Source organism: Sturnira hondurensis, unplaced genomic scaffold, assembly GCF_014824575.4.
Source record: "Sturnira hondurensis isolate 20B ecotype Veracruz unplaced genomic scaffold, ASM1482457v3 Scaffold0003681, whole genome shotgun sequence".
Taxonomy (NCBI): domain Eukaryota; kingdom Metazoa; phylum Chordata; class Mammalia; order Chiroptera; family Phyllostomidae; genus Sturnira; species Sturnira hondurensis.
In genome coordinates, this window is record NW_028076312.1 from 3680487 (window position 1) to 3707199 (window position 26713).

The following is a 26713-nucleotide window of genomic DNA, read 5'->3' on the forward strand; positions in this document are numbered from 1 at the left end:
CCCACTAAGTTCGGACAGTGAAGAGACCAGAATGATTCACAGTGGCTCTGGCATGGAAGGGGTAGTATAACATTTATGACATAAGCCCAGAGTGTTGTCTAAAACAAGGCTTACTCTTCAGGGCGAAAGATTTATTCCTGGGACAAGAGCATCTCTCCCACTCAGTGCCACGTGGCCTTTCTGTTTCACCCAAGTTGGAATGGAGGTAGAAAGTAAGGAACGTGTGGTCAGGTCACAGCCCAGGAACACAGACCCACTCAGAGACCAAGATTTGATCATGAGGTTACACACAATGGCGCTGCTCTACTAGATGCGCGTCCTCTCCCCTACACTTTGCCGCCAACCAGCAAGATTGTGGTGTAACAGTGGGTTACACAGTTGTGAGGCAAGAGTCTTTCTGAGGAGGAGCACTTATGGAACTCAGAAGTCAGTAGGGGTGACAAGAATAAGGACATGAGGGGAATTTGAGGCTTCTGGCACAACTATAGCAGACATGAAAATAGTCCAGCAGGTAGCCAGATTAACATACCATCTCAGGGCCTGTGTATCTCAGTCCTGTTACCTGATACGTCATGTCCAACTTTGAACAAAAAATTACAAGGCACGCTGGGAAAAACCCACTCTGAAGAGAGAAATCATCAGAACCAGGTTCAAATGTGACCAGTTCTCTTAAAAAACAATAATTAAAAGTCTTTAACAGATGATGTACAATACATACAAGAACAAATGGTAATGTAAGCAGAGAGATGGAAACTCTGAAGAAAAATCAAAAGTAAATGTTAGAAATCAAAAACACTGTAACCTAAATAACGCATGCCTTTCATGGGCTCATCGGTACACTGGACATGGCTGAGGAAAGATCTGGCAAGCTTCGATAGGTTAACAGAAACTTTACAAACTGAAATGCAAAGAGAAAAAGGAATAGAAAAAAAAACAGAACAGCCCAGTCAAGAATTCTGGGGCAATTTCAGATGGTGGGTATATTAAATGTGTCATTGAAACACCAGGAGGAGAAAAAGAAATAGCAAATGGAGCAAAAAAAGTAATAGTATTCGAAGTAATAGTACCTGAGAATTGTCTGAAGTTAATGACAGGTGCCAAACCACATATGCAGGAAACTCAAGCAGGATAAATATGAAACTACAAACACCTACCTAGGCATAACATTCCAAATGCAGAAGACTGAAGGCAGAGAAAATCGTGGGAAAAAGGCAGAGAAAAACACCTTCCCTGCAGAAGAACAAGGGTAAGAGTTACAGCCAACTTCTAATTACACACCATGGAAGAGCTCACTTTGGCAGCATGTGTGCAGAAATCCCAATGATGCAGAGAAGGTTAGCATGGCCCCGCACAAGGACGGCATGCAAATCTGTAAGCACTGCATGCTGTATTTTTCTGTGTGTAATGTGCACCCATGTTTTGGTGCACATTATACATGATTATGGTACCTATTGTCATACCCATGGTATGTGATTATTTTGCTTATGTATAATGCACATCCTTATTTTTCCCTAAAAACTCTAGGCAAAAATATGCACATTATACATGGTAAAATATGGTAGTTTTATATATGGTTCCAGCTGGGTACTGGAAATACTGGGGAAAACTCTGTAAAGTAAATCATTGTCTAACCACTATGCTGTACATCTGAAACTAATACAAAATAATATTGAATATAAATTGTAAATAAGAAATAAAATTTAGCTCTCACTGGTGTGACTCAGTGGATTGAGTTCCAGCCTACAAACCAAAGGGTCACTGGTTCAATTCCTAGTCAGGGCACATACCTGGGTTGCGGGCCAGATCCCAGGTTGGGGGTGCACTTGAGGCAACCACACATTGATGTTTCTCTCCCTCTCTTTTTCCCTCTCTTCCCCCTTGCTAAAAATAAATAACCTCTTTTTTTAAAAAGGAAAGAAAATTTAAAAGGTAACAAAAAAGAAACTATGCAAGCAAAAAGATAATGGAGTGAAATACTGTTATGTGTTGAATTATGTCCCCAAGAACTCCTATGTTGATGTCCTAACCGCTCATAACTCAGAATGTGAGCTTATTTGAAAATAGAATTGTTGTGGATGTAATTAGTTAAGATGAGAGGATTAGGGTGGGCTACAACTGATATGACCGGTGCCCTGATAAAAAGGAAAATCTGGACACAAAAACTGGACACGGCGGCATGCACACAGGGTGCATGCCATGTGAAGATGGAGCCTGAAGTCAGATTTCTATGAATCTCAGAGCACCAAGGACTGGCAGCAAAAACCACAAGCCAGGGGAGTGGCATGGAACGGAGTCTTATTCACAGTTCTCAAATAAACGAACAAACAAACAAATAAATAAAGCAGTCCTGCTGACACCTTCATCTGACTCCTAGCCCCTAGAACTCTGAAACAGTGAACTGGTGTTGTTTAAACCATTCAGTTGTGGTACTTTGTTATGGCAGACCTAGCAAACTAATATAGTGACCTTATTTGGAACACAGTCTTTGCAGATATAATTAAGTTAATGGTCTTGAAATAAGATTGCTTTCGATTTTAGGATGGGCCCTAAATCCTGTGACTGGTAACCTTATAAGAGAAAGGAGAGAGATTTGCGGCACAGGGACGGATAAAAAGGCTCTGTGAGGGTGTAGGTAGAGATTGGAGTTACACCACCGCAAGCCAAGGAACACTGGGAACCATGGGAAGCTGAAATAGGCAAGAAACTGTTCTCTAGATGTTTCAAAGGGAGTGTAACAGTGTGGTGATTGCTGAGGGGAGGTGGGGGCATAAAGGGACTAAGTGGTAATAGAAAAAAATACAATAAAGATTTTTTAAAAAGTAAGTGCAGTTCTGCCAACACCTCATTTTTGGACTTCCGGTCTCCAGAACTGTGAGAAAGTAAATTTCTATGGCTTTAAGCCACCCAGTTTGTGACCATTTGTTATGGCAGCTCAAGGAAGCAAATGCAGAGTTTAGTACCAGAGAGGGGGTGCTGCTTTAACAAATAGCTGAAAATGCGGAAGTGGCTTTAGAATTGGGTAGTGGGGAGGGGCTGGGGCAATTCTGAGGTGTATGATCAAGGCCTAGGCTCAGAAGGATGGGAGGAAGAAGATGGGAGATAAAGGTGCTGCCATCTTAAAAAATACATAGGTTATCGTGAACAGTTGTTAAACATGCTTCTCTTAAAGTTTCTGAAGGAAATGTTATTACAGCCTGGAAGAAAGACAGTCCTTGTTATAAAGTACTAGAAAACTTGGCTGCTTAATATTCGACTAAAGTGGAAAATCAAATGTGTAAACATTGACTCTTGGACAGTTAGCTGAGGAAATTATCAAGCAACGTGTGGAATGTGCGCTCTTGATTTTTCCTTGTTGTTTATAGAGAATTATGAGGGGAATTTGATAGATTGAGAAAGGAGTTGTTGCGTAAAAGGAACCAGAGCTTGATAATTTGGAAAATTCTTATCCTGTTGCAAGAAATTCTATAGCATGCTCTGGAGAGAACTCAAGGGTGTGACTGGACAAACTTTTGCTGGAGAGATTAGGCATGTGACTCAAGGAATCAACCTTCTTAGCAGAAGCCAGGATTAGAGATAGGTTATTCAGAAAAGCTCTGGGGAGAACACACTTGTCTAATGACATGGGTCATCTTCATATACATGTAGAGGAGACCCACAAGGTTTTAAAAAATATTATAACAACAGAAACATCTCCAGCTTACGCTGAAAGGGACAGAGACTAGACAAAATGAACCAAAGCTGTGGGAACCCCCAAACTTTACAGGCAGGAAGAGCTATCATCTACCAACACGTACCATCCTTCAAGAAAAGGGATTCCCCCACAGATGAAAATCCATGTGTAACTTGAGTTGGCCCTTTGCATATGTATCAGTTTTCTCACTATCTGCCCCTACTTATCTGTAGAAGGTGAAGGCCCAGAGGCCTTTCCATGTGAACTATGTCTGTCTTACACTAGGGGACTAAATGGTAATGGAAAATATATATATATAATGGGGATTAAATTTAAAAAGTTCAAGTCTTTAAAACTTTGTGGACTTCTTTATGGATCACATTAAAATGAACTCCACAGGGAAAAAGTAGTATCTACAAACCTCTTCTCAGTTTTGGACTTGGCATGAGGCAGCTATGGGATACCCTTAAGATACTGAGAAGCAATTTTGGACTAGAAGACAGAGTCACTGAGGCCCAGCTTGAATATCCTTAGAAGCCCTGTTGACTAGATGCACGATCTATGGACGCCCGTAAAACTTTTCTAAGGTCTTGATGACGATCTTACAGTCTTACCCCTGATATGGAGCCCCTAGTTTTACTGGCAGTTCCCTGGATTTGATCTTTGAATTGATGTCATTTCTTACTGTGTGACCCCTTCGCTGTCTGAAGTGATCGGAAACAAGAAACTTATTTTTGAACCCAGCAGGTCTTGGCTCTTATTTCCTCTAAATTCTGCTTGAAAGCATTATAGCTCTGTTTTAAGCTCATCCAACTGCATCCAAATTTTATCACGGGCAATAAATGAAACCAATTGGCACTTTGAACATTCTGCCTAGAGATCTTTGGCAGATCGAAGAGTTTATTATGTTCCCTTTTTATCCCCTACATTTCTATAGGCAGCTGTTCTGTACTTACTCTGCCAGAGCTATAGGATGAGAGAAATAGAGGCATAAGGATTGGAATAACTATTTAGAGTCATTATTTGGAGAGGTTATCATTCCTTTGCTGGTCAAAATTAATGAAAAGTATAAATTACTGTGGATTTTCACTTCAATTTTCCCTTTTTAGAATACTGATCTCCAGTGAGGATGTCAAATAATAACTAATATTTGTTAAGCAGTTATCTGCCAGGCACTGTTTTAACTTACAAGTGCTTTATATATATATATTTATTTAATATTCATTACCTATTTAATATAGGAAACTGAAGCATGAAGTAGAATGAAAAGACACATAATTAAACTTTTTACAATAAAATACAGGTTTGTAGTTTTAAGTGCTAATGCTGAGTCTTAACACTGTCTTTCATGAGCTTGATTAAATCATCTGATCTGAATCTTTTGTGAACTGTTTCAGACTGTTTCTTCCCATGAAATCTCACTCCATACCAACAATTGTTAAAACTCTGTGTGGTTTCTAAAGCTATTTCAACTTTTTTGGCTTTTTTATTCTTCCAGCTGAATTACATCCTTTGCTGTCTAAGCCTACTCATTACTAGGACACTTTAGTTTATTCTTAGAAAAGTCTGTGCTTTTTTAAGCTTGGTTAATATTGCTTGATCTACCTAGTATAAAAATATCTTTAGATATAAGAAAATGCATGGGCAAACACATTTAAGATATTAATACATTCTTCAGAATAATACTCTAGTATAAAAGTCTTACTATGTAAATTTGGCTGATTGCTTTATTTAAAGTACAAATTTATTTTCAATTAAGAATTAAAAATTTCTTTGGCCATAATATACTTCTTCAGTCCCTTCTTGAATTAAATGTATAGCAATTGTAACATCTTTGAAAAGATACGCTTTATTGTAGATAAATGTGGAAGGTAACAAATCCTGAAGAGCCCAAAGTTGATTTTACATGGGGAGGCAACACATTTTAGTGATTTTATGCATGAATTCTGGAAAACACATTGTTTGGGTTGAAATCTTAGTTCTACTTCTTAATAGCGTGTAGTATTGTGAAAACCACTGCCTTGTTTTTCTCACCCATAAAAAAATAGGACTACCTTCAGGTGCCTACAGTCAGCTGGAGCTGGAAGAAGTTCGCCTCACTTGTTTTTCCAGCAGGTAATGCTGGCTGTTGGCTGAGACTTAGTTCTCTTCCTTGTGGCCTCTCATCCTGCAAAAGCTAGCGACAATGGCCTTATGACACTGCACTTCAGGACAGTGCTTCAAGATGGCAAGGAGAAAACAGCAAATCTGTTGAGTCCTAGGCCTTGGATCTCAATAACATTTCTACTGCATTCTTTTGGTCAAAGCATGTCACATGGCCAACCCAGATTTAAGGGGATGGAGAAATAAACTCCACCAATAGAAGGTAGTTACAGCATAGGGACATACGTACATATGGGGATGGGAGGAGTTGGTCACCATTCAGCAGTCTTTCACTTGGGGTCTGTGTTGAGGCTTAGGTAACCCCAAATTAAGACATCAGCTGAATCAAGCAATAAAGAAAAAATATCTGTACCTCATGGAGTTTTGTGGATATTAAATAAGGTATCACAGTTGAAATGTACCTAGCCCCAATGCCTGGCATATAAGTCCTCATCAAATGTGGATGACAGAGATGATGGTGATTATGATCCAATGATTATGACAACTCTGAGGAATCTAATCAGTATGGTTGTGGTTTGGGGAAGCAATATGATCGATGTATTTGAAAGATTGACTTGTTTCCTTTTAGCAGGATAACTTGGTCTGGGAAGAGACTAGGAGAAAAGAGAGCTGTTAGGAGGATATTACAGAGGTCCAGATGTAAGGTTATAAAGAGTGAATGAAATGGACAGGTATATAAAACATTTCTAAGAAGAAATGATTAGACTTAACTGATTTAATATGATTAAAGAGAAATTTTAAAGAGGAGAGGAAGAAGAGGCATAGCAAATTATGATATTGCCTAATTCACTTTTAAGGGCAAAGTGCCCAATCAAGTCTTAGTGATAATTAATACTCACATTAGGAAATATGTTACAGTAGAACATGACCGAAATATGCCCTCAGAGTCATCTGATCCATATTTCTGTAAACTCCATTGTGAAATGGATGAGCAAAACATATTTCAGAACCCAAATAAACAAACCTTAAGTCATTGCTTTAAATTTATGTGGTGCTTCATTATTTTTTCTTACAGCCCCATTTCATTCTCCCTAATGTGGTGTATTAATTCTTTCCAGTCACTTATGGAAGAATAGAAAATGTTCCCCATCTTTTTTGCCCATTGCAACCAATTGGTAGTGGCCGCTGGCTGTCTGAAGCTCTGCCTGAGAAAGATTTTGATGTCTGGGCTTGGGGGAGGGCCATGATCAGTTACTGATGTTTGCCACGAGTGAGGAGAGACTAGCAGCAGACGTGCTATATTTTTTGCCATTCCTGTACTGATGTGTCACATCAGCATTAACATGTTAAAATGACTAATTTACTTTCTGTGTTACTTGGAATGTAATCTATAAATATATAAATGAATGCAATGCTTTATTGTTTATAGACCACTTGCATATACAATTTGGGAGTTGCTTAATAAATAGTAATAATCGATTTTTAGTTTCTTAAAAATCTTGAGGGAATACTTTATAAAGTATATGATTGTCTAATTACTGATTTGAATCTAGTACAAAATAATATTGAATGTTAACTGTATCTAAAAGCTTTTAAGAAATCTTAGGGATTACCAAACCAGTGCTAGTTTATATATGGCTTATTAATGTTTCTGTAAAAACGCATTTGTTAAAATGTTAAATCTTGTAGTAGTTTTGTTTACTTGAATAACATTTTGGCAAAAGAGGCTCAAAGTATAAGTTAGCTATTTTTTAATCATTTAAAACATTTCTAAGGAATGAAATGTTTTACTCATTATTTCATTAAAAGTGGATTTTCTTGGCCCACAACATACATTCTTATTATTCCTAGGCTGCTTTATTACTCTCCTTTTTTTTGCATTTCTTCCAGAAGGGCTGTGTCTAAGAATAAGGGCATGCAAACAGTCCTCCTGTCAGTTTTTTTGAAGTGAAAAATCCATTGTCCTTTTCATGACCACAATTGGATCCTGACAAAGGTTAAGTAAATAACATATCTAGAATTTCAGTAACAATAGAATATCTTCAGAAGAAAAATATATACAAGTCTTTGAATGGTATTCTACTGTTTTAAGGAAGGACTTTAATTGGACTTGTACGTGTTCTGCTGTGATTCAGCTGCCATGATGCCACTGTGCCCTACCGGCTGTATCAGGCCACTCCTGGTGTTCCTTGGAGCTGGTCCTTTTACAGCTCAGTCAGTGTGGTTTGTGCTGGGTTCTGTTACTTCCCAGGTACTTGCCTATGCAATATCGACTTCCTTTCTTAAAAATAGAGCCCTAAATTATACACAGAGTGGCAGTGTGTCCTGCTGACAATACAGATCTTTCTAAAAACAACAATGGAGGAAAACAGGCAACATTATGTCCTTAAATTTGAAAATTTATATAAAATGGACAAAACTCTTAAACATGAGTAGCATATCAAAGTTAATAAGAAATAGAAAACCTGAATAGTTTTTAACCATTTAAAATTGAATCTATAATTAAAATTCTTCTTAAAAGAAAATTTGAGATTCAGATGGTTTCACTGAATTGAATCAAATGCTACTGAATAGTCTCTAGGAAAATATAACTCAACCCTGTGCAAACTTCAAGAAAATATCTGTGTTTTCCTGATGTTTAGTGATGTTGACCATCTTTTTATATGTCTGTTGGCCATCTTATGTCCTATTTGGAGAAATACCATTTTTTATTTGCATGTTTTAGTTTGTGCATGTCATTTGAGTTTCTTATATATTTTGGTTATTAACCCTTATTGGATCTGTCATTTGTGAATGTCTTCTCCCATTCAGCAGGTTGCCTTTTTGTTTTGTTGGTGTTTCCTTTGCTGTTCTATAACTTGTAAATAAACCCATTTGTTTATTTTTTTCTTTTGTTGTCCAAGCCTGAGGAGACATATCCAGAAAGAGTTTTATGGTTTCAGGTCTTAGATCTATGTTTTTAGTCTGTTTTGAGTTTGTTTTTGTATATGGTGTAAGAAACTGATGCAATTTCACTGTTTTGCATGTATCTATCCAGTTTTGAAGAGACTATCTTTACTCCATTGTATATCCTTGCCTCCATTGTTGTAAATTAATTGAGCATATAAACAAGGGTTTATTTTGGGGCACTCTATTCTATTCCATTGATCCATACATCTGTTTTTTGCCAGTACCAGCTGTTTTGATTATTGTAGATTTGTAGTATAGTTTGAAGTTGAGGAGCATGATACCTCCTGCTTAGTTCTTTCCCAAGATTCTTTGGCTATTTGGGGTCTTTTGTGGTTCCACATATGTATTTAGGATTGGTATGCTAGTTCTGAAAAGAATGCTATTGCTATTTTAATGGTGATTGCATTGAATCTGTATTTTACTTTAGGCAATAAGGACATTTTAACAATCATTTCAGTCCATTAGTGTGGTATGTCCTTGTTATTTATTTGTGTCTTCTTCACATTCTTTCTTTAATGTTTCCTCATTTAAAAAAAAGATGATATTCATATTTAGAGAGAGAAAGGGAGGGAGGAAAAGAGGGAGAGAAACATCAATGTGTGGTTGCCTCTTGAGGGTCCCCTACTGGGGACCTGGCCTGCAGCCCAGGCATATGCCTGGGAATTAAACCAGCAACTCTTTGGTTCACAGGCTGGCACTCAATCCACTGTGCCACACCAGCCAGGGCTGATTGTTTTCTTAATTTCTCCACCTGATCATTTATTATTGATGTATAGAAATGCAAAATACTTTTTAAAAACATTTTTGATTATGCCATTACAGTTGTCCCATTTCCCTCCTTTATTTCCCTCTACCTTGCACCCCACTCCCACCCACATTTCCTTTCCCTTCACCTTAGTTCATGTCCGTGGATCATACATACAAGTTCTTTGGCTTCTACGTGTCCTATACTATTCTTAATCTCCTATACTATTTTCTACCTACCATTTATGCTACTTATTCCCAATACTTTTTCCCCTATTCTCCACCTCTCCCCACTGTAACCCTACATGTGATCTTCATTTCTGTGATTCTGTTCCTGTTCCAGTTGTTTGCTTAGTTTGTTTTTTTAAATTATTTTTTAAGATTTTATTTATTTATCTTTAGAGGGGGAGGGGAGGAGAGAGGGAGAAATATATCAATGTATGGTTGCCTCTCGTGCATCCCCTGCTAGGAACTCTCCTGCAAACCAGGCATGTGCCCTGACTGGGAATCTAACTGCGATCCTTTGGTTCGCAGGCTTGCACTCAATCCACAGAGCTACACCAGCCAGGGCTGTCTTTGGTTTTAGGTTCAGTTGTTGATAGCTACGAGTTTGTTGTCATTTTACTGTTCATAGTTTTTGTCTTCTTTTTCTTAGATAAGTTCCTTTGACATTTCATATAGTAAGGGCTTGGTGGTGATGAACTCCTTTAATCTGACCTTATAGGAAGCACTTTATCTGCCCTTCCATTCTAAATGATAGTTTTTCTGGATAGAATAATCTTGGATGCAGGTCCTTGCCTTTCATGATTTCAAATACTTCTTTCCAGCCCCTTTTTGCCTGCACGGTTTCTTTTGAGAAATCAGCTGATTTCTAATGGGCACTCCTTTGTAGGTAACTGTCTCCTTTTTTGTTGATGCTTTTAGATTCTCTGCTTATCTTTAGTTTTGAGTAACTTAATGATGATGTACCTTGGTGTGTACTTTCTTGAGTCCAACTTTTTGGAAACTCTGAGCTTCCTGGACTTCCTGGAAGTCTATTTCTTTTTCCAGATTAGGGAAGTTCTCTGTTATTTTTTCAAATAAGTTTTCAATATCATGCTCTTCCTCTTCTCCTTCTGGCACCCCTATGATTAGGATGTTGGAACATTTAAAGATGTCCTGGAGGTTCCTAAGCCGCTCCTCATTTTTTTAAATTCTTGTTTCTTCATTCTTTTCTGGTTGAATGTTTATTTCTTCCTTCTGGTCCACACCATTGATTTAAGTCCCAGTTTCCTTCTCGTCATTGTTGGTTCTCTGTGCATTTACCTTCATTTCACTTTTCATATCCTTCACTGTTTTCTCCATTTTGTGACCATACTCAACCATTTCTGTGAGCATCCTGATTACCAGTGTTTTGAACCATGCATCTGATAGGCTGGCTATCTCTTCATTGCTTAGTTCTATTTTTTCCGGACCTTTGAACTGTTCTTTCATTTGCCCCATATTTCTTTGTCTTGCCTTGCCTCTTATGTAGTAAGGGGCGGAGCCTTAGGTATTTGCCAGGACGGGACCATCCACATCACTGTATTGTGACACTGTATATGGGAGAGGGAACTGAGAGGGAACAATTGTGCTTGCTCAGCTCTCTTCCCCTGCTACCCACAAGCAAATTGAGCCCTTCCAGTGCCGATTCCTGGGTGGGTGGATTTGTGTACATCCTAGGACACTGTGGGTCTCCCAACGAACTCTCCTGTGAGGGTGGGAGTTTCTCCCACTGCTGCAACCTCCCCACCCCCAGGTGTTTTCAGTCACAGGTTTTGAGGCTTTATTTCCCTGCACTGGAACCTTGGGTTGCCTGGTCTGTCTTGCTCCCCATTTGTTTCAGTTTATCTGTACACGAATGTGGGACTGCCCAGTCCGCCCACCACAGTCTTACCTGGGTCCTCCTGCCACCAGGTTGCCTGCCCCAGTTCTCCAGCCACTGCCTTGCCAGGAGTCCTCTCTGCCCAGCTGCTTGTCTCTGCCCCTCCTACCAGTCTGCGGTCTGTGTGAATGTTTCTTCTTTAACCCCTTGGTTGTCAGACTTCCATACAGTTCGATTTTCTGTCATTTCTGGTTGTTTTTGGATGTGTTGTTGTCCTTTTGGTTGTGTGAGGAGGCACAGTGTGTCTACCTATACTTCCATCTTGACTGGAAGTCTCTGAAATGCAATACATTTCTGTATATTGACTATGTGTTCTGCAGCGTTACTGAATTTATTCTAATAGTTTTTTGGTGGACTTACTAGGGCTTTCTATATATAGTATCATGTCATTTCTATATATAGTATAAGGAGAGTTTAACTTCCTCCTTTCTGATTTGGATGCCTTTTATTTCTTGTCTAGTGTCGTGGCTAGGACTTCTGATACTGTTGTTGAATAGAAGTGGTGATAATGGGCATCTTTGTCTTGTTCCTGCTCTTAGAGGAAAAGGAAAAGCTTTCAGCTTTTCACCATTGAGTGTGATATTAGGGGGTTTGTTATATGTAGCCTTTATTATGTTGAGGTATGTTTCTTCTGTTATTGAAAACAGTTGCTAATATTTTGTTGAGAATTTTTGCATGTATGTTCATCAAGGATATTGACCTGTAATTTTCTTTTATAATGTCTTTGGTTTTCAAATCATGTTAATACTGGCTTCATAAAATGATTTTGAAAGCATTCTGTCATCTTCAGTTTTTTGAAACATTTTAAGAAGGATAGGTATTCTTTAAATGTTTGCTAGAATTTAACTGTGACACTGTCTGGCACTGGACTTTTAATTGTTGGGAGTTTTAGATTATTGCCTCAATTTCACTGCTAATGATCAGTCTATTTAGAATTTCTGTTTCTTCCTGGTTCAGTTTTAGAAGGTTATACGCATTTAGAAATTTATCTGTTTGTTCTAAATTGTTGAATTTGTTGACATATAATTGTAGTATTCTGTAATGATTCTTTGCATTTCTGTGGTGTTGGTTGTTACTTTTCTTGCTTTCTTTTTCTTGATGAGTTTGGCTAAAGTGCTGTCTATTTTGTTTATCTTTTTGAAGAATCAGCTTTTAGTTTCATTGATGTTTTTCTACTGTTTTAAAATTTCTGTTATATTTCCATTTTTATCTTTATTTTCATCTTTCTGTATTTTGGGGTTTGTTATTCTTTTTCTAGTTTCTTTAGGTGTAGAGTTAGGTTATTTGGAATTTCTCTTGTTTCCTGAGGTAGGCCTCCGTAGCTATGAACTTTCCTCTTAAAACTGGTTTGTCTGTGATGAAAGAAAAGTAAGCTTCTTAATCTAGTTGTTTAAAGGTAGCTACAAAAGTGTATGTTAAGCATCACATTTAACGGTGAACACTGGAAGCTTTTCCATTCAGGATGGAATGACACAGGATGCCCACTGTTGTCGTTCTATATTCCACCTTTTACTGTAAGGATAATCCAGCACAGTTGGACAAACAATAAAAGATATATAATTTAGAATAGAGGGATCAAAATGGTTATTTGTAGACTGTTTTTGTAGAAAATCCAAAATAATAAACAGATGAATTATTTAGAGTCATAATCAGTTTGTAAAATTATTTTTCAGAAAAAATAAAATTAATTTTTAAATTAGTAGTCAGATAACATTTACAATATTAACAAAATTTATGAAGTACTTTGTAATATATTTAGCTGTACAGATTTATTACAGAAAAATGTATACAACTTTATTGAGAGGTATTAAAAACATGTGGGTGAATGGCTATATATATTCATAAGCAGGAATACTAAAATATTACAAGAAGTCAGTTCTTCTCATATTGACTCAGCTTTCATACAATGCCTACTAAAATCTCAAAGGGTAGTTCATTTTATGTATTTGTGTAGTTTGTTTTTCTTTTCGTTTTTACTTGTTTCAGAATGTAACACATTCATTGAAAAATTTATATGGTAATGCAAAGGTTAAAAACAAATATAACAAGCCCTGGCTGGTGTAGCTCAGTGGATTGAGTGCGGGCCTGCAAACCAGAGGATCGCAGTTTGATTCCCAGTCAGGGCACATGCCTGGGTTGCAGGCCAGTTCCCAGCAGGGGACCCATGAGAGGCAACCATACATTGATATTCTCTCCCTCTCTCCTCCCCTCCTCCTCTAAAGATAAATAAATAAAATCTTTTAAAATTTTTTTTTAAAAAACTTACAGCTTAAAACAACCTTAAATAAATAAATATAACAATATCAAAGAATACATTGGGAGGACTTGTTCTACCAGATATTAAAGCTATATAAGTGTTAAGACAGTATCGTATTGGTGTAGGGCAGGAGAAATAAACAATAATACTTGGAGAGCTCAGAGACAGAACCAGTGTATATGGACATTTGATTTCAGACAGGTGGTAGTAGAGAGCAGTCGGGGAAGGGTAGTCCTTTAAGTTACTGGTGATGGGGAAATCAGTGATTCTAGTGGGAGCAGCACAGTTGAATCTCTATCCCTATGACATACAATCATCATCCAGAGGTGGATCATAGAATTCAATGTAAAAGGAAACATTAAAAGGCACTTTAGAAGATACTACAGAATATATGATGATCTCAAAGTAGGAAAATAGTCTAAGAAACCACAAAGTTGTGAAATTAACCACATTAAAATGCAGAATTTCTATCCAAAAGACAGTGAGACACAAGTAGCTGTGGGGGGAGAAGTTACTTGCCACACATATAACAACCATTCATAGTTAGAATATGAAGAATTACTAAAGTAGAAAAATGCCAACCAATTAAAAATGAGCAAAGGACCTGAACATGCCACTTAATAAAAGAGAGATTCTGCCCATCCAACAAATTTAAAAAGTGTTGGTAATCTGAAAGAAATCAGACTAAAAGAACAAGATATTAAAAAAAAGAACACAGAGGTGTTAGATATAAGGATATAAGATATACCACCTTATACCCACTAGATTGGAAAATTATCAAAAATAGAATAATACCAAGTAGTGCTGTGGATGTACAGCTGTGGTAACGCACTGCTGGTGAGTAATTGGTATAGTATGTTGGCAAATAGTGTGGTATTTCCTAGTAAAGTTGAAGATAAACACACTTGTAACTTAAGATTCTGCTTCTAGAATGATATCCTAGAACATTGCCATTTTGTGCATCAGCAGGACAGGTATATTAGTGTTCAGGGAAGCACTATTTATAGTGCTTTCAAATTGCAAACAGTCCAGTTTGAACTATTCATATAATTACAATTGCAATTGATATATGAAGTTCTATATCACAATGTATACAGAAACATGCAACAACATGGATGAATTCCATGTACAGGCATACCTTGTCTTATTGTGCTTCACTTTATTGCACTTCACAGGTGTTGCATTTTTTACACATTTAAGGTAAGACCCTCCAACAGCAAAAAATATATATATATATATGAGTTGCTGAGGATTCAGATGATAGTATCATTTTTGGCAATAAAGTAACTTTAAATTAAGGTATATGCATTGTTTTTTAAGACATAATGCTATGCTATTGCACACTTAATAGGCTACAGTATAGTATAAACATAACTTTTACGTGCACTGGGAAACCAAAATACTTGTGTGACTCACTTATTGTGATATTTGCTTTATTGCAGTGGTCTGGAACTGAACCCACAATATTTCCCAGGTATGCCTGTATATCCCTCCAAAATGAAAAACACGTTTATAAACAAGAACATACACACACAATTCATAGCAGCACTAGCCACAATAGCCAAAAGGTGGAAAAAGTCCAAATGTCCATCAGTGGATGAGTGGATAAACAAATTGTGGTATATACATACAATAGAGTAGTGGCCAGCCATAAAAGAATGAAGTGCCAACACACACTGCAGCCTGGATGAGCCTCAAAAACTTTATGCTAACTGAAAAATGTCAGACCCAGAAGGCCACATGTTGTGTGATTCCCTGTATAAGAAATATTCAAAATAGGTAACTCCATAATGAGAGATGGGTGGTTGCCAGGGGCTAGGGATGTGAGGTAATAGGGAGAAATTGCTTTTAATGGGTGAGGAGTCTTACTGGCAGCGATAAAAATGCCTGTAACTACAGATGGTGGTTGCACAACACTGTAAATGTACTAAAGGCCACTGAACTGTTTACTTTAAAATGGTTAGTTTTATGAATTGTAAATTTCACCTCAAATTATTATTTTAAATATGGATTTATATATGATATGAGATAATTTATTGCACCATTGCTTGTAAAAGCAACATCTATAAATAACCCAAATGTTCATTAGCAAGAGACTGGCTAAATACATTAGAGTCTCCATGCACTGGAATACTATAAACAAGAACTAGGAAGCTCTGTACAAACTGAGGTGAAAGGTCTCTAAGATGTACCATTTACCAGGGAAAAAAGGCAAGATATAGAACAGTTCATATGCTACTATTTATGTTAAAACGTGGGAGCAGATTACACACATACTACCAAGTAGTGGAATTTGCCGGGTCATGTGGTAATTCTACGCTTTAACTTTTTTGAAGACACACTAAACTACTTTCCACACCAGTCACTCTATTTTAAATTTCTATCAGCAATGTATGAAGGTCCCATAATTTCTACATTTGTTATTCCTTAACAACACTTAGTTATTTCCTTTAAAAAATATATAGACATCCTAGTGGGTGTGATGAGGTGCCTCACTGTGGTTTTGATTTGTATTCCCTAATGACTGTTGATACTGAGCATATTTTTTGTGTGCTTTTTGGCCATTTGTGTATCTTGTTTGGAGAAATGTTTAAGTCCTTTGCTTTATTTTTTAATTGAGTTGTGTTTTTTATCGATATGGGAATTCTTTATATATTCTTGATACTAGTCCCTGATCAGATATATATTTTCTAGATATTTTCTGCCACTCTGCAAGTTCTGTTTTTATTTTTTGATATACGTTTTTTTTTATGAAGTCCAATTATGTTTTTTGTGCTTTGGTGTCATACCTAAGACTCTATTGCTTAACCCAATATAATGAAGATTTACCCTATGTTTTCTACTAAGACATTTATGGCATTAAGCTCTTATATTTAGGGCATTGATCTATTTCAAGTTAATTTTTGTATATGGAGTTAGGTGGGAGTTCAACTTTATTCTTTGCTTCCTAATTGTGAATATCCAGTTTTCCTAGCACCATTTGTTGATGAGACTTTTTTTCCCCTTTGAATGGGCCTGGCACCTCTATTGTAGATATTTATAAAAGGAAACATTTAAGCTAAGAACATCTGTTGATCAAAAGATATCACAGAAAGTGAAAAGCTCAGACAGGGAGGAATATATAGAACTTTCTAGAATGCATAAAGCAAACTTTTAAAATCAAAAAGAAAAAGACATCCCAATAAAAAGATCATCAAGACCTATATTTCCCTAAATAAAGAAATGTGGCCCTGGCTGGTGTAGCTCAGTGGATTGAGCGCGGGCCTGCGAACCAGAGGGTCGTGGTTTGATTCCCAGTCAGGGCACATGCCTGGGTTGCAGGCGGGTTCCCTGCAGGCCAACTCCCAGCAGGGGACGCATGAAAGGCAACCATACATTGATGTTTCTCTCCCTCTCTCCTTCCCCTCTAAAGATAAGTAAATAAATAAAATTTAAAAAAAAAAGAAATGTGAATGGCCAATTATAGGCATGAAAAGGTGCTCAAAATAAACAGCAATGCATATTTTAACCATGAGATACTATCTGTATGCTCTGAGATTGGCAAAAATAAGAAGTCTGACAGTAACTGTTGGCATGGGTCTGAAGCAATGAGACCTAAGATCTGCTCTGAAGTGTCAGTTAGTTACAACTAATTTTTAATACAGTGTATTGTCTAGTCAAGTTGAATATATGAATTCATGCATTTGTATAACCTAGTAATTCCATTTCTATCACTGTGCCCTAGAGACATTCTTAGGCCTATGTGTCAGAGCACAAATACAGGGGTGGACAAAAGTAGGTTTACAGTTGTGAGTATGAAAATAATTAATATTTATTGATTACTGTATTATTTATTTGTATTGTGTTCATATAAACTGTAAACTTACTTTTGCCCACCCTTGAATAATGATATTTACCCTAGCATTCTCCATAATAATAAAAACTAAAAACAGTCGAGATGTTGTAAACAGGAGAACGATGAATTGATTACACATAATTTTGAGTACTAAAGCAGGAAAGTATACTTAACATTATTCTGTCTACATTTTAAAAGCATACAGATTTTCAGGGCACATGCCTGGGTTGCAGGCCGGTTCCCTGCAGGCCAACTCCCAGCAGGGGACGCACAAAAGGCAACCATACATTGATGTTTCTCCCCCTCTCTCCTTCCCCTCTAAAGATAAATAAATAAATAAAATATTTAAAAATAAATAAATAAATAAATAAAAGCATACAGATTTAAGTAGTTAACATTTGGAAAAGTTATAAAGAAAATGATAAAATTCAGGATAGCAGTTACTCCCAGGTGTTGAAAGAAAAATATGATTAAGGAGACACATTGTATTAGGTAAGATACAGGTTTAGCTGTAAATGACAGACCCCCAAATAGTGACGTGAGCAGGATGTGAATTTATTTCTCTTGTAGTAGATTGAAAATATTCTAGTCCTGACAGCTGTGCTTCACAGGGTTACCCAGGAGCCAGGTGGCTCCTGCCTTTTTAATGGTTTCCGCATCACCCTCACCCATGTGGTCACAGAGGCTCACCACCACAGCTCTGTTACAGGTATCAAGGTGGAAGGATGAAGGAATAAGTGACTTTCTTAAGGTCACTTCCTGGACATTGCACACATGACTTCTCTTCATGATGTTCTGGCTAGAACTCAGTCATTTTTACATGCAAGAAACCTTGACAAATGATCCCAGCCAAAAATCGGGAGCTTTGCACAGGGAGACAGCACAATCAGGAGGAAAGTGGCAGTCCAGTAGCAATCTCTTTTACAGCCTTGTGTGGGCAGTGTAAGAGGAAAAAGACATCAAAGGTATCGGTAATGTTCTGTTTCATAAAGCAGGATGGTGAATATAGGCATTTTTAAGTTATTTAAAAGTATATAAGTTATATATTCTTTTGTACATATGATTCATTATTGACATTAAAAATTTAATGAGTATTCTTCAGGATTTGACTTGAATTTTATGCACCATATGGTATTGTTGATCACACCCTCTAGACATTTGCATTTTTATTGGCAAGAATCTCCTGGTTTTTCTCTTATTTCTCCATCCATTCCTTTTCAGCCTCCTGGGCTTCACTTTCTCTGCAGGGGAAAAAAAAGGCCTTTTCCTAGATGCCCCTCACTTGTCTCCATAATTATTTAGGATAGTTTCAAATTGGCTAATGGGTTTCCCGGATTTGGAAAAATTTCAAGAGAAAACATATATGGTAAATATTCAGATTTTATTAACTTTTATTCATAATGCTCTAGCCATATATGGAAAAAGGGAGGTTAACACATTTTTTTCTCTGTCATTTCAAATCAGTGTTCCTTATACCTTTCTGAACTACATAAAAAAATGAAATAGTCTCAGGCATACATGCACTTGAAGTTTTATTCATTTTTTAATTTTTTAAGCAAATAAGTTAAAATTCAGTTGGTCAGCATTCAGACTTTTTTGATTTAGTAACATGGTTTTCTTGAGGTTCCTGGACTCAAATCTTTATCTTAAAAACCTCAAACTCATGTAACATATTGCATGTTTCATACATATCTTTTTAATGTTTTACTTTAAATTTTACTTAATGTAAACATGTAAAATACTCATAGTACTTCACTGTTATTACACTGTAGATATTGTCTGTCAGTGGAATTTAAGGCAGAAATTTAAGTTTCGCTCATTGGTTGTGATAGGTTGCAAGGAGGAGAAGAGTCTACATAGTTCTTAACATAGTCCTTGCTCACCATCTCCTGGAGTTTTCACTAATCTGGAGTGTAACCACTTTCTTTTTACCCATAGTTTCTCAAACTCATTTCTCTTTATTGTGATTTTACAAGTTGGAAGAAAGACCCGTTTGTATAGATGTTGCTCTTCATTTTGAAAAACTGAAAAGGAACAGTCAAAGCTCATCACATTCATGGCCTTAAGTAACTTCTCTCACCCTGTCATTTTAAAGGGCTTTCTCCAAGACGACTTAAGCCAGGACTTCTTTCTCTGTTATTCAGATACTGTGCTATAATTGTTACATTCTCTCTGATTCAGTTTTCAAGGAAAAAAATGAAGTCTTTAAAAGATGTTTTTTTTTTCTTTTTGCAGACTTTGCCTTCAAAAGAAGCAGTGTTTTTAAATACTACACAAATGCCTTGTCTGCAGTCAGCTTCAACTTGGAGTACCTGTGAACACAATTCAAAGTCTCAGATATTCAGAGAACATGTATCAGAGCTAGATTCTTCGTTCCACTCTGTTCTATCGTTACCATCAGGTAAGCCCCCTTATAAAAATTTTTCTAGGTAACTGAGTATTTTCTAAGGTGAAACCTAATCTGATAAAACAAGGAATCTAATAACATTTTAGTTATCAATTATTCTGGATATTATAACTAAACAGTTTTCGTAGAGGAATTAAATCACAACCCTGAGAATATCTATAATCTACAACTGAGTAAATGAGACATATGGTCCCCACATCCCAAACTGGTTTTAAGGTTCCAGTTACTGGTTTCTGTTGGAACCTTTCCAGTCTTATCTAAGAACTAAAGTACATACTGTGCTTAAAAAAAAAAGGAAAGAAACAAACATGCTACATTCTGGTTATCTCAGGTTCTTCTCTTTATAGGAGTATATCTCAAATGGGCCTTCGTTTCCTTTCAGCCCTTGCTCCTAATCATCCAGGGACTGCTGCTCTTTGTAAAGCACTGGTTTTTGTACCTACCCCTGCTCTGAATCTTACTTTGGTTTTTACCAGAATTATAACGGCTTCTTAAGTACATCCTATTTTGAAGTGAGTTCCTGGCAGGAACTATTTGACTCCATCTTTGAGGAAACCTTAATAGAAAGAAATTAATAAATATAACAGTAATGCAGCTAGTGTTTGGTCTTAGCATACACTGGGCCATATAAAAGCATGTTACCCTTTCTTATTTAATTCTTACAACAGTTCTAAGATGATAGGCACTGTTGTCCTCTATCTTACATAGGAGAATGTTAGATGTTAAGTTACTCATCTGGGATGGCACAGGTAATCAGTGACACAGGCAGGATTCGGTCTGAGATAGTCATCCTCCGAGCCACACTCCTTCTACACTGCTGCCTGTTTCTTATTAGTACATTTGCTCTGATGATAGAACCCTGAGAGCTAGTATAGATATTCTTTATCTCAACCCTTTTATGTCCCCCATAATAAGATTATATTCCTCACCTACTAATTAGGATTATCCTTTTCTTCTTGTGTTCATTTAGTAAACATCTGAACACCTACTGTATTCTAGGTACTAAGTAGGAGTTAGGAGTATAAATACAAATGTATCCCTCAAGGTACTTGCAGTCTAGTTTAAGACAATGGAAATGCAAACTAATACATATAATAAAGTGTTATGAAAAATTTTGATAGAAGCCCACCAGCAACAGTGTGGGTACTAAGGAAGGCATTTGGGTGGCACAAGAACCTTCCCTAGTTATTACCATGTGTTCTCACAACCCATGAAGAGCGGCGGTAGGACAGATGGTAGTCCTTTGGCAAAAGTAAGTGCTGTTTCTTTGGAGAAACAGACCTACGTTTTGGTCATTGGAAATATCAGAATCCCAAAATGTTTAAGCAGCCTCCACGATGATACTCATGAACCCCCTTTTTTCCATATTTTTTCACACTTTAGTATGGATCTGCCATCAAAATACATCATTTGAGGGAGAGATGCTTCTTTGATTAAAATTCAGACCCTTCCTAGGTCTCTTCTGCTGTGTTCATAGTTTTCTTAAACAAATAAATACCTTCTCTCAGTAACATCATGTTCAGTATATCAATTGCTTTATAAAATTATGTTTCTTAGGAAAAAGTTTAGGTTTCTCGTAATAAATGCTTTTTACGATGACTTTTTGTGTTCTTGATTTAAAAAATAACCTTTGATAAATGTGAAGCACACCTTACTACTCAGCTTCTCTTTTGGCTGTGAGAATATAAAATGTAAACAGTGAATTGAATGTCTCTCTTTAATGAGAGCTAGTTTGTCAACAGGCTTTAATACTTGTAAAAGATTCATTTTGTGATTCATAATACTGGTAACCTACGAGAATATAAACATGGACGTTTTCATGAAAATGGCGTCTGAAAAGTTTTTCCTTCAGGTAATGAAAGGCATGTATTTTATCTTTTGGAAATCTCATTATTTCCAATACAAAGGTTTTGGAGATGGGATAGAATGGTCTTAAAAGGAGTCAACCAAATTTGGCTGTTTTATTAAAGACATTTTGGGTACATTTGTTTTCATTTGTGAATATTTACAATTTTGTTCATCTATGTACTATTTGAGTTGTTCATCATGTTTATTTATTTAGAACATTCGATCAGTAATTCCAAAATACTGCTACCTGTATATCTGAAAGAATATTCTGCCACTTGTGAAAGTTGTGACTTTTTAAGCTTTTGCTTATTTTCCTAAGCTTATGAGGTATGTGATATTTATGAAAAGAAAGCAATCTTAATGAATCTATAAAGAGTAAGTCATGTTCACTGAAAATGTTTTTTTTATTTATTTTTTCAGATGTGCCTCTCCATTTTCACTTTGAAACATTGTTAAAAAAGACTGAAATAAAAGGAGATCTTGCCGAAAATAAATTTGTAGGAGACTGTATCCTGTCTCCGTCCCCTGGTATGTCATTTAAAGATCTTGTACTTTATATATATGCCTTTTATGTTTTTCATATACTTACTATTTTTGCTTTTGAAGGAAATAAAATTTATCAAAGGAATAAATGTAAATCTTTAATTTTTAATATTCACTTTTCACATGCACACACAAACAGAGAAAATAGATGGGAGTACTCCTAACCAGAAATGTGTGATACTTACTGAATGAAAATTATGAAATATTATTGATAAATATAAAAAGAAATTTAAATAAATATGGATAAACAGCATTCCTGGATAGTAAGATTAATAAGTATGTATGTTCTAATTGTTGGTTTAAATATTTAATGCAATGTAATTTGGAGTTCTAGTAGAATTTGGTTAACTTAACAAAATACCTGTAAACACACTGGGAAAAATAAATGAGAAGATATAAAAGGAATTGCTAAGAAAATATTGAGAGAATCTAGCACAACCACTTATGGAAGTATGACAAAAACCTGTAATAATTACCTTAGATTCTATTTTACTTACACTTAGGAAAGTAGATCCATGAAGTAGACTAACAGCTTATACTTTATTATATAAGTGAAATCAGTGAGAAAATGGAGAACTATTCAGTAAAGAATATTGTCAGTCTTTTGGGGAAAGTTTGTTTGCACACTCATTGCATACCATGTATCAGAATTAGTTCTAACTGGTTCAAGAATTTCAAATAAAAAACTAAAATTATAAAATAAAACCTGAAAAATTATAATGAAGTGTTCACGAGTACTCTGAATGGGGGTGGGGACATTGTCTATGCTTGGACGCTATCAGAAAAAAGTATCAACATATTTTTACTATCTGCAAAGCTAAAACATCAGTATTAAGAGTGTCATGAAAAATGTTTTACTTTTAAGATAAATTATTTCCAAAAGAAGTAATCATCTACTCAAAAACTTAAGAATCAACTGAATGCCTTGGAATTAGAATTCTGAAAAGTAGTAGATTTTAAAATAAATTTTACGAATTTATTTATAAATACCAGTAATAACAAGTTAGAATATGTAAAGGAGTGTTATCCTAGACACATTAAAAGTATGTCTAGGCATAAACCTAACAAGGGCCTATATGAGGAAAGCATCAAAAGTTTAGTGAGGGACATAGAGTAAGTGCTATTATGGAGAGAAATATCCCATTCCTGTCAAAAGACACTTTTAAATAACTGTCCTTTCCCCCAAATTAATTGTCAGTGTACTTCTAGTCAGAATCACAGAGGCATTCTTGCAATGAAACAGTTATTCTGAAGTTCATCTCAGAGAGAAAATATTGACTGGCCAGTAACAACTGAAAAACCAGTAAGGTGTCAGACACCAGACTGCCTTCTGCAGCTCCACCCTAACTCAAAGCCCTGTGGGGCTGGCAGTGCGGGGCTGCGGCCTCCCGGGCTTGGGCCCTCAGGGCAGAGGCAGTGGGAAGACGGCAGATGAACCAGTGCTAGGGACAAGGATGTGGAGCTCTGGAAATCAAGACATTTGGAGGTGACCCGCGATGATGCACGGGCATGAAATCACTGATCATTCCTTCCGAACACCAGATTTCACAAGTGGCAAAAATGATAGCAGATGAATTTGGAACTGTGTCTAACATTAAGTCACAATTAAACCGCCTTTCAGTCCTAGGAGTCCTTACGTCTGTACAATAAAGGCTCAAACTTGATAACAAAGTACCTCCAAATGGCCTGGTTCTTTACTGTGGTACAACTGTAACAGAAGGAAAGGAAAAGAAAGTCAACACTGACTTTGAACTTTTCAAACCAATTAATGCATCATTGTATTTGCGTGACAACAGATTCCACCCAGAGGCTCTTACAGCGCTACCAGCAGAGGGTAGCAAGTGTGGCTTCATTGTAACAGATGGCAGTGGTGCACTTTTTGGCACACTCCAAGGAAACGCCTGTGAAATCCTGCACAAATTCACTCTGGATTTCCCAAGGAAATATGGTAGAGGAGGTCAGTCAGCCTTGACTTTTGCCCATTTAAGAAAAGTGACATTAACTGTGTTCAGAAAGCAGCTGAGACTGCTATACAGCTGTTTACTTCTGGGGACAAAGTGAATGTGGCTGGTCTTGTTTTAGCTGGATCAGTTGACTTTAAAGCTGAACTAAGTCAATCTGATATGTTTGATCAGAGGGTGCATTCAAAAGTTTTAAAATTAGTTGATATAATCTGTAGTGGTGAAAATGGATTCAACCCAGCTAATGAGTTATGTACTGAAGTCCTCTTCAACATGAAATTTATTCAAGAGAGCAAATTACTAGGATGATAATACTCTGATGAAATCAGCCAGGACGTGGGCAAGTAGTGTTTTGGAGTTGAAGATACACTAACAGCTTTAGAAATGGAAGCTGCAGAAATTCTAAGAGTCCATGAAAATCTGAATGTAGTGAGATACGTTCTTCACTGCCAAGGCACAGAAGAGGAGGAAACTGTCTAACTCCAGAAGAAGAGAAGGGTAAATCTTTTTTCACAGGCAAAGAGAACAAAAACATGAACTAATTGAGAGCATGCCTTTGCTGGAACGGTTTGCAAACAACTATAAAGTTATGCTACACTAGGAATTGTCTCAGATAAGTCACAAGAAATATCGTACTTTGTGAAAGTATTTGGTGAAATTGGAGGTGTCTTGTGGTACCGTGTAGATTTTTAGGGAATGGAGACCGAGGAGGAGAGGATGAATTTTACCTTGATGACTACTAGGTAGTTGACACGGGCCTGGCAAAATGGGCCTCACCCTCCAGCGTCCAACCCAAGGAGCATACCCATGGCGGAATCCAAGTAGATCTTGCCTTACAGTTACTACATTTCCAGAGCTAAATCCACAAGCACTGGATATTGAAAACCAAAACAAAACCAGACCCAAGTCTACAGTTTGGTTTGTCATGGTGTCAGTGCAGCAGCCTATATATAACTATTAAGTTCCTAAATGCTACTTTGGACTAATGTAAACAAGAATCCAGTTTTTTTTTTTTACTTTTACTCAGTGGTGAAATTGGTTGCTCTTGTATTTTATGAAAAAAAATGATTTTTTAACCTTCATACATAGGAGCAAAATTACTTGTAATTTTTACTCGCTGTAAACCTTCAGAACTTAATAGAAATGAGATCATACTAGTTTGTTTCTTATTTTGATTGGAAAAAATTAAATTGGTGCATTTGGCATTGACCCATTCACATGCATTCTCAGTTTAGACTGCATAAGAAGAAATGTATGTGGTGAAATGTTGGTGCTGATGGAAGCTAGAGCAAGGAAATGAAGCAAAAGGCCTAGGAATAGACCAAAGGGTTCATTATATAAGGTGGTATTTCCTATCAGTTGGGAAGGATGGCCTAGTCAATAAATAATAACAATTCTTAGGAAGTATTCCTTATATGCCAGTACTGATTGAAGGGCTTGATATCTGCTTGCTTTAATCTGTATAATACTATAAAGCAGGTATCACTTTTCTCCGTGACTAACCTTCCCCAGATCACAGGTGAGTAGAGGCAGAGCTGGGACTCAAATCCAAGCAGTCGGGCTCAGAGCTCACGCTCAAACTGCCGTTTCTGTCATAATTAGTGGCACTAAATAAGGACTTTTAGGAAAAGATAAAATGAGGCCTCTAACTTAAAACAAATTTAAGATGGATAAACATTCAAATACATTCCAGATGAGTTAAAGAATTAATGTAAAAATTATCTTATGAATTAGAAAAACTATCTGTATTTAGTAAATACTCATGTGCCAGACTCCTTTTTTGGTTATATTAATTAATGTAAACATTAGAATCATCAATTGTGGTAAGACTGTAGCTAAAATAGGACCCTCCATATATTTGAGGTAGTACTAAGAATTGATATAAGCCTTTTGGGAAGTAATGTGAATTGCATTTACAAGACCTTTAAAGTATCTACTTCTTAAAATAAGACCATTGAGCTCTGGTTGGTGTAGCTCAGTGGATTGAGCGCGGGCCTGCAAACCAAAGGATCATGGTTGATTCCCAGTCAGGGCACATGCCTGGGTTGCAGGCCAGTTCCCAGCAGGGGATGCACAAGAGGCAACCATACATTGATATTTCTCTCCCTCCCTTCTTCCTTTCCCCTCTAAAGATAAATAAATAAAATCTTTAAATAAAAAAACTAAACTAAGACCATTGAGGAAAATGAAAACAGCTACTTGTACACTTGCTCACAATAAAGTACTAATCTATCAAATCTCTATTCCGATTCAGTAAACCCATTTCCAAGAACCTAGTCTAATCCTAAATATAGAACCACCTTTATTTTTATTTACTTAGTATATTTGTGTTAGTAAAAAATTAGAAACAACTTGAATAGCATAATAGATATGGTTAGCTATCTAACATAGTGGAATATACAGCTTTCAAAAATACCTTTTTAAAATTACTTATTTTAAAAAAATTTATCCTTACCTGAGGACCATTTTTTCTCATTGCCTTTAGAGAGGGAG

General features: G+C 36.6%; 1 protein-coding gene and 1 pseudogene across 3 annotated transcripts in view; both read left to right on the forward strand.

Moving 5' to 3' along the window:
- Positions 1–26713, forward strand: part of KANSL1L (KAT8 regulatory NSL complex subunit 1 like) — a 113516-nt gene that overhangs the window by 70368 nt on the left and 16435 nt on the right. For all 3 annotated transcript variants that reach the window (XM_037042033.1, XM_037042034.1, XM_037042036.1), the window contains 2 exons: positions 19697–19862; positions 22137–22244. In XM_037042033.1, the coding sequence (XP_036897928.1) occupies positions 19697–19862; positions 22137–22244 (274 nt within the window). The remainder of the gene's footprint in view (positions 1–19696; positions 19863–22136; positions 22245–26713) is intronic.
- LOC118984237 (eukaryotic peptide chain release factor subunit 1-like) lies at positions 23644–25433 on the forward strand (annotated as a pseudogene).